Below are 13,397 nucleotides of genomic sequence, written 5' to 3'. Positions count from 1 at the left end.
CATGCAAGTTTGTAAGTTAATTGGCCGCTGTAAATTACCCCCCAGTGTGTACGGTGGGATAACATAGAACGAGTGTGAATGGGTTATTGATGGCCGGCGTGGACGCGGACAATGAATATTGTGTATGGAGTACGTCACACGTCTTAGCAATTCTGCAGCTACTCCGGGACCTTGGGAACGGGGGCAAAAGGGCAATAGGGCATTTGAGCCGAATTTTTATGGAGCAGAGGAGGAGAAGCCCCTTGACCTTCTTGGCAAGTCAAATGGCAACGGGGTGAAATCTGCCACGTCTTAGCTAGGTGCACTGGGCCCCATCTGTAAACTGCGGCAAAGGCAGCACAGTCATGTACAAAAGATAAAAACTACTTGCTCAGTCCCAACGATTGGGAGGAATTTGGCAACTCACCAGTTTTCATCTCACTGACATTTACCCTCCACTAATATTTGTTTACAAACTTGGTCAGTGTTGCCAGAAGATATATTTCCTTGAAAGAACCCAGCAGGTTGCTTGAAGAGTGAAGAGGGTGGGGAGGGGGAGGGTGAAAGGAAGGGAGATGTTCAAGCCATGAGCTAAACAGTTCATGTCCCTAAAAAGAGTCTTAGCTCCGGGTTAATGCGACTCCTTGCCTGTCGTGTTCTGCTGCAACCAAAAGGGCAGTCATGTGGTGCAGCTGGTAGAGTCGGTGCCTCACAGCACCAGAGACCTGGGTTTGATCCTGACCTCAGGTGCCGTCTGTATGGAGTATGCACATTCCCTCCCGTGATGGCATGGGTTTCCTCCAGGTATTCCGGTTTCTTCCCACATCTCAAAGACTTGGGGGTTTGTGAGTTAATTGGTCTCTGTAAATTGCCCCGAATGTGCAGGGAGAGGATGAGGAAGTGGGATACATAGACCTAGTGTGCACGGTTGATCAATTTTTAGATTTAGATTTAGATTTAGATTTAGAGATACAGCGCAGAAACAGGTCCTTCGGCCCACCAGGTCCGCGCTGCCCAGCGATCCCCGCACACTAACACTATCCTACACCCACTAGGGACAATTTTTACATTTGCCCAGCCAATTAACCTACAAACCTGCATGTCTTTGGAGTGTGAGAGGAAACCAAAGATCTCGGAGAAAACCCACGCAGGTCACGGGGAGAACGTACAAACTCCGTACAGACGGCGCCCGTAGTCAGGATCGAACCTGAGTCTCCGGCGCTGCATTCACTGTAAGGCAGCAACTCTACCGCTGCGCCACCGCGATGCCCGATAGGCAGCATCAAAGATACTGGAGGAACAAGATAGACCACTCGACCCTAAAAACCGTAGTATGCCATGACGCCATTTTAGTAGGCAGAAACTTGCAGAAACATTTTAAAAGAAAAATAACAAAATTCTGTGAATTGATAGATGAGATATATTCTGCATTTTATGGTATCATCACACATACTGTTCCCCCAAAACACTGATTACACTGCGAGAGGCAGAGCGAAGGGCGGGTTTTGCCTACTAAAATGGCTCCTTTTGCGTACTACACTTCAGTATAGGCGATTTCAACGGAGTGGTCCATCTTGTTCCTCTAGTATCTTTGGTCAGCGTGGACTTGGGTGGACTCGCATGCTGTATCTTTCAATCAACCAATCAATAACAAAGAGGACAATTCACATCCAAGTACACGTTGACATTAGGATGGGAAAGGGAGGTGATGCTGAAAGATGCGGTCTGATTCCAGGGTCAACAAACCAAGATACAAGCCAGTGAATCCATCCGCTTACCGTTCTTCCTCCACTGGAGCTGCGGTGATGGAATCCCACTGCATTCACAAAATAAACTCAAGGAGTTTCCCTCGATCACCGTCACAAATGTTTGCTCCATGGATCCGTGAAACGACGGAGGCACTGCAACATATTTCAAAAACATTTCACCAGATCAAGTCCATCAGAACAGGTCACATTTTACCTGTTTTTTACCTGGCCTCAAAAAGGCGTCCCCTTTTCCCACCAACCGCTGCATCCTCTAATTTGTCTGCCGTTCATTGTGCTTTCCTTTATTCACTCCGTTTTCCCCTTCCCGTTTTCACCCTCTCCCATCCTTCATTAAATCACAAGTGCGTCTGTACCAGCAACCGAACAATGAAATTCTTAGTTGCTGCAGCTTAAGATAAGGAGTGGATAAGATTACCGTGAGTAAAAAGTAGAATTTTACTGGATTTAGAGTCAAGAGTGTTTAATTGTCATCTATATACTAAAACTCTTGTTTGTTTGTTTGTTTGTTCCTGAATAACAGCCAAAACGGTACACGGTAGCGCGACAATTCTAGGTCCACCTTATTCACCGTCGTCCCTTTGGTGCTAATGGAAGAAGTTTCATTGAAATCGGTGTTATATTTTTTAAGTTATTCACATTCTAAAGTTTAAATCTATCTCCGGGGGGAGGGAGGGGGGAGGAGGGAGGATAAGGAGGGTTGAGGGGGATGGAGTGGGGGGGGGGGAGGGGGGGGAGGGGAGGAGGGGGGGGGAGGGAGGGAGGAGTGAGGGAAGGGGGGAGGAGAGGGTGCTGCACCAATGCAGGAGAGGTTTGGGCCCAATGGGTCCACTTGGTCTAGAATGTGCTAACAATAGAACAAAATGAAATTCGTGCTTGCTGCAGCTTAACAGGCTCTTTAACACAATAATACCGCTAAATATATGATAATCAATCATACAATAAATGAATAATTTTAATACCATGTCACCATAGTAGTGCAAAACTGAAGTCAGTAGTGCAACCAAAGAGACGGTCTGTGGGTGATCATAGTTGCTGAGGTTATTGTTGTGCTGTGTTCAAGAGCCTGATAGTCGCTACCTCTTGACTGCATTATATTCCCCCCTCCCTTCCTCCATTATTCCCTCTCTCTCTTGCTCACCATCACTGTGTAATTCATTCCCATTTTGCCATGATGCAAATAGATTTGTTCTGGCAACTGTTGTCAGTGCTTTTTGCAAAGATTCTCTCATTAAACGTACACCGGTATCCACAAATCTTTTCTTCCCGATTGAACTCGTGCATATTTCCCGTGGTTTGTGACCTCTGCCACCGCTTTCCATTCACTGGCTGACCACTTGCAAGGGCCACTTCAAAACTCTGTCCATGCACAGGCCATTCCACCAACTTTCTCTCCTCCCCTTCCAGCAGCATCTGTGGAACATGTCTAGTATCTGTCCCTTCTTTCCCACATAACATTGGAGGTTGATTGAACCTCATTGTAACCTAAGCCATTTTGCACTGATAATATTCTATTTACCAAAACACAGAACATATATAACACAGGCAGTCATTAAAGAGTCTTATAGTATGTAACAGGCCCTTTGGGTCAACTCATCCCTGCCGACCAAGATGCCCATCCAAGCTAGTTCCATTTGGCTGTGTTTGGCCCATGTGCCTCTGCACCTTGTCTAACCATGTACCTGTCCAAATGTATTTTAAATGTTGTTATTGTACCTGTCTGAACTACTTTCTCTGGCAGCTTGTTCCATATACCCACCATCTTTTGTGAGAAAAGGTTGCCCCTCAGTTTCCTGTTGAATCTTTCCATTCTCACCTAAATCTATCTCTTCTAGTTCTTGGTTCCCCTACCCTGGGTAAAAAAACTCCGTGCATCCTATCTATTCCTCTCATGATTTTATACACTCCTACAAGATCACTCCTCATCCTTCTGCGCACCAAAGAATAAAGTCCTAGCCTGCCCAACCTTTCCCTGCAGCTCAGACCCTCGAGTCCTAGCGACATCCTCGTCAATTATTTCTGTGCGCTTTCCAGCTTCATGAGGTGTAAGAAAATAACTGCAGATGCTGGTACAAATCGAAGGTATTTATTCACAAAATGCTGGAGTAACTCAGCAGGTCAGGCAGCATCTCAGGAGAGAAGGAATGGGTGACGTTTCGGGTCGTGACCCTTCTTCAGACTGATGTCAGGGGGGCGGGACAAAGGAAGGATATAGGTGGAGACAGGCAGTAGGAGATCTGGGAAGGGGGAGGGGAAGAGAGGGACAGAGGAACTATCTAAAGTTGGAGAAGTCAATGTTCATACCACTGGGCTCAGCCACTGGGAGATCAGATTGGTTAATGCGGACTGAGCGCAGGTGTTGAGCGAGGTGTTGTCAACATCTGCGCTCAGTCCGCATTAACCAATCTGATCTCCCGGTGGCTGAGCACTTCAACTCCCCCTCCCATTCCCAGTCTGACCTTTCTGTCATGGGCCTCCTCCAGTGCCATAGCGAGTCCCACCGGAAATTGGAGGAACAGCACCTAATATTTCGCCTGGGCAGCTTGCAGCCCAGCGGTATGAACATTGACTTCTCCAACTTTAGATAGTTCCTCTGTCCCTCTCTTCCCCTCCCCCTTTCGCCCATTCCTTCTCTCCTGAGATGCTGCCTGACCTGCTGAGTTACTCCAGCATTTTGTGAATAAAGTCCAGCTTCATGACATCTTCCCAAAGCAGAGTGACCAAAACTGAACACAATATTCCAAGTGCGGCCTCGCCAACGTCTTGTACAACTGCAGCATAACGTCCCAACGTCTGTACTCAATTCTCTGACTGATGTATCCATCCCTTTGACAGTTTTCTCAGAATAGAAGCAAAGAATGCGATTAGGAAAAAAAAAATTGCTGATCTATGATGCAGCAATGCATTGTGCAGATGTGGCTTTGATCACCAAAACAGCTGCTGACCTTCAAAACGCATCATGGAACATGGTCTGGTTTTCATTTTCGATCAGAAGCACATTCAACCATCACAGTTAGCTTGACCTTTGTGACTTACTGCCCAGTTTCACAACGTCACCAGATTTCATGCGTTTCATTTTCATCCGTCTGTCAGGGAGGCACCTCGATGAATCAGCCTCCGTTCACTTACGGTGGCCGTCAAATCCGGACATGTGACTGAGTCCTGCAACGTCTGCACAGTGAGGCCAAATGTTCCATAATGTTGAAGTGTTTTAGCCATTGATTGATGTCACCAAGGGCGGCACGGTGGCGCAGCGGTAGAGTTGCTGCCTTACAGCGCCCTAGACCCGGGTTCCATCCCAACTATGGGTGCTGTCTGTTCGGAGTTTGTACATTCTCCCCGTGACCGCGTGGGTTTTCTCCGAGATTTTTGGTTTCCTCCCACACTCCAAAGACGTACGGGTATGCAGGTAAAATTGGCTTGGTAAATGTAAAAATTGTTCCAGTGTGTGTAGGATAGTGTTAATATGCGGGGATCGCTGGGCGTTTCCGCGCTGTACCTCTAAACTTAACTAAACCACGCATCCACCATGAAAGTGAGCACTGCCACAGGAACTCAGAAAGGTTTCTGTGCAGAGGGAGACAACGTGGTCTGGTTGGAAGTGCATTCTAGATCCAAATAAATCTGGATACATCCTAATAGGTTTCTGGATGGCTGGCGGTTGAAAAGAGGCCTGATATAAGTTTATAAAATCATGAGAGGCTTAGACAGGGCAGACAATCCTTTTTCCTCATGGTTGAAATGTCAAAGATAAAAGTGCATAGTTTTAAGTTGAGAAGGACAAAGTTTAAAGAAGCTGTATGGGGCATGTACTTTTACACAGGGTGGCCTGGGTGCCTGGAACTAGCTAGCAGGGATGGTGGTGAAGGCAGATATGATAGGGGCACTTTACATAGGGGCTTTTAGATAGGCACACGAGAGATATGTAAAGAATGGAAGGCTATGGATTCCACACATCGCCGGAGACCCGGGTTCAATCCTGACTACGGGTGCTGTCTGTAGGGCGTTTGTACGTTCTCCCCGTGATCTGCGTGGGTTTTCTCCAAGATCTTTGGTTTCCTCCCACCAAAGACATAATTGGCTTGGTAAAATGTAAAATGTAAAAATTGTTCCTAGTGGGTGTAGGAGTGTTAATGTGCGGGGATCGCTGGTTGGTGAGGGCCCAGTCAGGCCTGTTTCCGCGCTGTATCTCTAAACTAAACTAAACACAGGCCTTTATCACTGACACCACCCATCTGTAATCAAACCCCCACACCTCACTTGTATCTACCTATCACTTTCAGGCATTGACCCATTCCCACCACTTTTTCCATGTTCCTTCCGCCTAATCTATCAGCCTGAAGAAGGGTCCTGATCTGAGAAGTGGTCTGTTCATTCCCTCCACAGATGCAGCCTGACGTGGCGAGTTCTTCCAGCACCTGGTGTTTTGCTCAAGTTGCAGCATTTGGAGTTCCTGGCACCGAGCCATCTAATACAGTCTGATGATTGTCTGCATTACGAGTGCACACCAGGGCTAGATCAGCATGTAGTGAACAGAGACAAACTCTCTCTCCGTTGCCAGCACCTGGAGATGGCAATATTCCCCAGACACAGAGAAGAAGACAGCAAAATGGAAGCCCATTAATCCTAGGTTTCTACTGATACATACCTAGCTTGACATCTACAATGTTTTCACAGGGGAATTGAGTCCAATCCTCTTCATTATCTGCTGACTAAACTCATGGATTCCCCAGCAAAGCAACCTAAAGCTATGGGTCTGGCCCTGTTCTCGTTAAAATTCTACTATTGGAATCAGACAGTCACAAAGACGTGCAGGGTTGTAGGTTGATTGGCTTGGTATAAGTGTAAATTGTACCTAGGCGGGGGTCGGATAGTGTTAATGTGTGGGGATGTTGGACTCAGTGGGCCGAAGAGCCTGTTTCCGCGCTGTATCGCAAAACTAAACTAAACTAAAACTGATGCCCTGTGAACATTTCCTTTTACATTTAAAGAACATTCACTCACAGGTCACAGACGCCCACTGTCAACTCAGTATTTGAGCATTTAAACTGTGAGAATGCTCGGCCATTTCAGAGTGAATTCTTGTGGATCAGAAGAAACTTATCAGTCAGGCCGGGTAAGAACACTAATGAATCGGTTGTGGAGACTAAAAGAACTGCAGAGGCTGGCGTCCTGAGCGAATCGCAAAGTGCTGGAGGAACTCAGTGGGTCAGGCAGGGATTGACGAGGGATTGGACAGATGACGTTTCATGTCAGGTTCCTCCTTCAGACTCAAATATCCTTCTCACCCAGATGTGTAATGCATCATGGAGAGATAGGAACGCCAGCGGAACACCTCTCCTGTTCATCCCCACTCTGGAGCGTCATCCTAAAATAGCCTCTACCCTCTATCCTGCCTGTTCCAGCCATTCACCCACCTTTTCAAGGACCTTTTTTCACCCCTTGTCATTCCCCCTTCTCCCCTCTCCTGTCGAATGTGCAAACCACCAGTTTCAGAAACAGCCTCTCCCCCGCTGTGATCAGACTACTGGAAGATGGTTTGTCCCTCTCCACCGAATTGCAGAAGTTGCGCTTTGTTTCTCCATAACTATAACTCTAGAACACGGAAACATTATATTTTGCACTCTGTATTTTTCTCTTGCATATACCTGTTACACCTGTGCATGGTTTGATTGTATAGTACGACTTGACTGGACAGCATGCAAACAAAATCTTTTCAAGTTTTTCATTGCACCTTTGGCAATAATAAATCATGACCAATACCATTACCATTACCAATAATCTATTGGGATAAGTCAAAATAGAAAGTCGAAAGCAAGTTTAAAAAAAAGAATGCCCACAAAAAGGGCAGCAAAATGGCGCAGCGGTAGAGTTGCTGCCTTACCGAGCCAGATACCCCGTTTACATTCTGACCGCGGATGCTGTCCGTACAGAGTTGGTACGTTTTTCCCGTGACCGTGTGGGTTTTCCCCGGGTGCTCCAGTTTCCTCCCAACTCCAAAGGCATGCAGTTTTGTAGGTTGACACAAAATGCTGGAGTAACTCAGCGGGACAGGCAGCATCTCTGGAGAGAAGGAATGGGTGACGCTTCGGGTCCTGAGATGCTGCCTGTCCCGCTGAGTTACTCCAGCATTTTGTGTCCACCTTCGATTTAAACCAGCATCTGCAGTTCTTTCCCACACATTTTGTCCGCTCCACTGCGACATCTCCTCAGGGTATGTCTACTCTGAAGCAGTTTTGTAGGTTAATTGGCTTCGGGATAAATTATAAATTGTCCCTAGCGCGTAGGATAGTGCTAGTGTACGGGGATCGCTGGGCACGGTGAATCGGTGGGCTGAAGGGCCGGTTTCCACGCTGTATCTCTAAACATAAATCATTCAATTGAGGAAAGATAATGCTTGAATTTCAAGAGGGAGTGTAACACAGGCAGATTTAGTTTAATTTAATTTAGTTTAGCTTAGTTTAGTTTAGAGACTGCAAAAAGTTGTGAACACCGGCTCTGATCTCCCCACCATCGAAGGGATTTATCAGAGTCGCTGCCTCAAAAAGGCAGCCAGCATCATCAGAGACCCACACCACCCTGGCCATACACTGATTTCACTCCTGCCACCGGAAGGAACGTCCAGGAGCCTGAAAACTGTAACGTCCGGGTTGAGGAACAACCTCTTCCCTGCAGCCATCAGGCTATTACTACAATAGTTGAACTACAATAGACTATTATTGTTACAGAAACATAGAAACATAGAAAATAGGTGCAGGAGCAGGCCATTCGGCCCTTCGAGCCTGCACCGCCATTCAATATGATCATGGCTGATCATCCAGCTCAGTAACCTGTACCTGCCTTCTCTCCATACCCCCTGATCCCTTTAGCAAAAAGGGCCACATCTAACTCCCTCTTAAATATAGTCAATGAACTGGCCTCAACTACCTTCTGTGGCAGAGAATTCCACAGACTCACCACTCTGTGTGAAGAAATGTTTTCTCATCTTGGTCCTAAAAGACTTCCCCCTTATCCTTAAGCTGTGACCCCTGGTTCTGGACTCCCCCAACATCGGGAACAATCTTCCCGCATCTAGCCTCTTCAACCCCTTAAGAATTTTATATGTTTCTATAAGATCCCCCCTCAGTCTTCTAAATTCCAGCGAGTACAAGCCCAGTCTATCCAGTCTTTCCTCATATGAAAGTCCCGCCATCCCAGGGATCAATCTGGTGAACCTTCTCTGTACTCCCTCTAAGGCAAGAACGTCTTTCCTCAGGTTAGGAGACCAAAACTGCACACAATACTCCAGGTGCGGTCTCACCAAGGCCCTGTACAACTGCAGCAGAACCTCCCTGCTCCTAAACTCAAATCCTCTTGCTATGAATGCCAACATACCATTCGCTTTCTTCACTGCCTGCTGCACCTGCATGCTTGCTTTCAATGACTGGTGCACCATGACACCCAGGTCACGTTGCATCTCCCCTTCTCCCAATCGGTCACCATTCAGGTAATACTCTGCTTTCCTGTTCTTGCCGCCAAAGTGGATAACCTCACATTTATCCACATTATATTGCATCTGTCATGCATTTGCCCACTCGCCTAATCTATCCAAGTCACTCTGCAGCCTCCTAGCATCCTCCTCGCAGCTAACACTGCCACCCAGCTTCGTGTCATCCGCAAACTTAGAGATGTTGCATTCAATTCCCTCGTCCAAATCATTAATATACACTGTAAATAACTGGGGTCCCAGCACTGAGCCTTGCGGTACCCCACTAGTCACTGCCTGCCATTCCGAAAAGGACCCGTTTATTCCTACTCTTTGCTTCCTGTCCGCCAACCAATTTTCTATCCACCTCAACACTGAACCCTCAATACCGTGTGCTTTAAGTTTGTACACCAATCTCCTATGTGGGACCTTGTCGAAGGCCTTCTGAAAGTCCAGATATAACACATCGACTGGTTCTCCCTTATCCACTCTACTAGTTACATCCTCGAAAAATTCTATAAGATTCGTCAGACATGATTTGCCTTTGGTAAATCCAATCCAACTAAGTCCGATGATTTCACCACTTTCCAAATGTGATGCTATCACATCTTTAATAACTGACTCTAGCATTTTCCCCACTACCGATGTTAGGCTAACTGGTCTATAATTCCCCGTTTTCTCTCTCCCTCCCTTTTTAAAAAGTGAGGTTACATTAGCTACCCTCCAGTCCTCAGGAACTACTCCAGAATCTAAAGAGTTTTGAAAAATTATCACTAATGCATCCACTATTTCTGAGGCTACTTCCTTAAGCACTCTGGGATGCAGCCTATCTGGCCCTGGGGATTTATCTGCCTTTAATCCATTTAATTTACCTAACACCACTTCCCGACTAACCTGGATTTCCCTCAGTTCCTCCATCTCATTAGACCCCCGGTCCCCTGCTATTTCCGGCAGACGGTTTATGTCTTCCTTAGTGAAGACAGAACCAAAGTATTTGTTCAATTGGTCTGCCATCTCCTTGTTCCCTATGATCAATTCACCTGTTTCCGACTGCAAGGGACCTACATTTGTCTTAACTAATCTTTTTCTCTTGACATATCTATAAAAGCTTTTGCAGTCAGTTCTTATGTTCCTTGCCAGTTTTCCCTCATAATCTATTTTCCCTTTCTTAATTAAGCCCTTTGTCCTCCTCTGCTGGACTCTGAATTTCTCCCAGTCCTCTGGTATGCTACTTTTTCTGGCTAATCTGTATGCTTCATCTTTTGTTTTAATACTATCCTTGATTTCCCTTGTTAGCCACGGATGCACTACCTTTCCTGGTTTGTTCTTTTGCCAAACTGGGATGAACACTTGTTGTAGTTCATCCATGCGACCTTTAAATGCCTTCCATTGCATGTCCACCGTCAACCCTTTCAGCATCAATCGCCAGTCTATCTTGGACAATTCACGCCTCATACCCTCAAAGTTACCTTTCTTTAAGTTCAGAACACTTGTTTCTGTATCGACTTTGTCACTCTCCATCCTAATGAAGAACTCTACCATATTATGATCACTCTTGCCCAAGGGGCCTCGCACAACAAGACTGCTAACTAACCCTTCCTCATTACTCAATACCCAGTCTAGAATGGCCTGTTCTCTCGTTGGTTCTTCGACATGTTGGTTTAGAAAACCATCTCTCAAACCCCTGCCAGTTTGGTTCATCCAATCTATATGTAGATTGAAGTCACCCATTATAACTGCTGCACCTTTAGTGCACGCATTTCTAATTTCCTGCTTGATGCCATCCCCAACCTCACTACTGCTGTTAGGTGGCCTGTACACAACTCCCACTAGCGTTTTCTGCCCCTTAGTGTTTCGTAGCTCTACCCATATCGATTCCACTTCCTCCAAGCTAATGTCCTTCCTTTCCACTGCTTTAATCTCCTCTCTAACCAGTAACGCTACCCCACCTCCTTTTCCTTTCTGTCTATCCTGCCTGAATATAGAATATCCCTGGATGTTGAGCTCCCAGCCTTGGTCACCCTGGAGCCATGTCTCCGTAATCCCAACTATATCATAATCATTAATAACTATCTCCACATTTAATTCATCCACCTTATTACGTATACTCCTTGCATTGAGACACAAAGCCTTCAGGCTTGTTTTTACAACTCTCTTACCCCTTATACAATTATGTTGAAAAGTGGCCCTTTTTGATTTTTGCCCTGGATTTGTCTGCCTGCCACTTTTACTTTTCACCTTGCTACCTGTTGCTTCTACCCTCATTTTACACCCCTCTGTCTCTCTGCTCCTGCTCCCATCCCCCTGCCACATTAGTTTAATTATTGCACTATTAGTGTTTGTTTTTTGTGTGTGCGTATGTGTGTGTGTATTGGGCGTACAGGTGCTCCACGGCTTATGATGCTTCGACTAGCGATATTTCGACTTTGCGATGGTGCAAACGGCAGCGACCCGTGGCGAGCCGCCGCTCACTTCCGGCCACGTGATCACGTGTATTAAATGCATTTCGACTTACAATATTCTCATTTTGCGATGGGATTCTCGGAACGGAACCCCATCGTAAGCTGAGGAGCGCCTGTTTGTGTATGTACACACACTGAACTTTTTTGTCTCTCTATTATTATATTGTTTGCAGTGTACTATGTTTACATATTCTGTTGTGCTGCAGCAAGTAAGAATCTCATTGTTCTATCTGGAACATATGACAGTAAAACACTCTTGACTCTTGACTTGAGATACAGCACGGAAACAGGCCTTTCGGCCCACCGGTTTCCGCGCCGACCAGCGATCCACGTACATTAACACTATCCTACACACATTAGGGAAAATCTTTACATTTACCAAGCCAATTAACCTATATATCTGTACGTCTTTGGAGTGTGGGAGGAAACCAAAAATCTCAGAGAAAACCCAAGCAGGTTACGGGGTGAATGTATAAACTCCGTACTGACAGCACCCGTAGTCGGGATGGAACCCGGGTCTCAGGCGCTGCAAGCTCTGTAAGGCAGCAACTCTACCGCTGCGCCACCGTGCCGCCAGATGTACAACACACTTTCTGCTTACCCCACACGTTCAGGTAATGGCTCTTCTCTGTCTTCCCAGCATCGTTTGAAGCCTTGCAGGTGTAGCGCCCAGCATCTTGGACTCGAGCACTCTTGATCTAAGTGACCAACACAAATAGACCAGTGTTCCTCTCGGGCTGAGGTACTTTTGACTTGTAAACGGTGCTGAGACTTGCTAATAATCTGAGACCTAAGACCGTACAGGAAACTGCAAGGGCGATGATTCTCAGGCATTTAATAAAATGGGTTAGATCGCAGTGTTCAAGCTAATGGTGGAACTTCACATCATTATTAAAGTACACAAGCTCGTTGATGGGAGCAGCAAATAAGTATTGAGAGAATGACACAGGGCTGATCTAAAGTGCCATAAAAAGGAAACGATTACACATACTGGAAATCTGAAACAAGTCCAAAAAAAAATAGAAACACACAACAAGTTGGGCGGTAACAGTGAATACATCAGGTCAATGATCCTTCAGCAAAGCTCTTAGATTAAATTCACAGCATAAAGCAATATCCAGAACTATATTCTGCACGCTGTGAAGGTATCTTAACGATCGCACTCTCATCACAGGACGGATAGGGGGGTGCAGCGAGGTGGGAGATATGATGATCAGGAGTTCAACAACCTAGATAATACAGGGAATAAGAACAGAGAATTTTACTGGGGATCTTTGAAAGATTATAACTGGGGCAGGTAATTGATTCAGCCGCAGCATTCATTCTGTCTGAAGGTTCAAACACCTGGAGATGCAATGAAGCAGTGTTAAGGAGTAAGTGACCTTGGAGTACCATGGAAGGGAACAACAAAAGCTGATAATAGCAGAGTCAGGGGGTATGGGGAGAGGGCAGGAACGGAGTACTGATTGTGAATGATCAGCCATGATCACATTGAATGGCGGTGCTGGCTCGAAGGGCCGAATGGCCTCCTCCTGCACCTATTGTCAATTGTCTATAAAGGGAGGATTGAGGGGGGAATAGAGTCAAAGTCATGGAGTCGTACAGCGCAGTAACAGGCCCTTCGGCCCACCTTGTCCATTTAAGAGGGACCTCAGGCATAACTTTTTCACTCAGAATCCGTATCTGAAAATGAGCTGCCAGAAGAAGCTATAGAAGTGGATACAA

At 46.2% G+C, this 13,397-nt stretch overlaps 1 protein-coding gene across 1 annotated transcript in view; it reads right to left on the bottom strand.

Moving 5' to 3' along the window:
* The window catches only part of LOC144608493 (hemicentin-1-like), a 259,005-nt gene that overhangs the window by 117,208 nt on the left and 128,400 nt on the right, over positions 1 to 13,397 (bottom strand). The window contains 2 exon segments of the mRNA XM_078426331.1: positions 1,758 to 1,880; positions 12,274 to 12,370. Coding sequence (XP_078282457.1) covers positions 1,758 to 1,880; positions 12,274 to 12,370 — 220 coding nt within the window.

Source organism: Rhinoraja longicauda, chromosome 31 (assembly GCF_053455715.1).
Source record: "Rhinoraja longicauda isolate Sanriku21f chromosome 31, sRhiLon1.1, whole genome shotgun sequence".
Classification (NCBI taxonomy): Eukaryota; Metazoa; Chordata; class Chondrichthyes; order Rajiformes; family Arhynchobatidae; genus Rhinoraja; species Rhinoraja longicauda.
The sequence above is the reverse complement of the archived record's forward strand: the minus strand, read 5'-3'. Positions and strand labels throughout refer to the sequence as shown.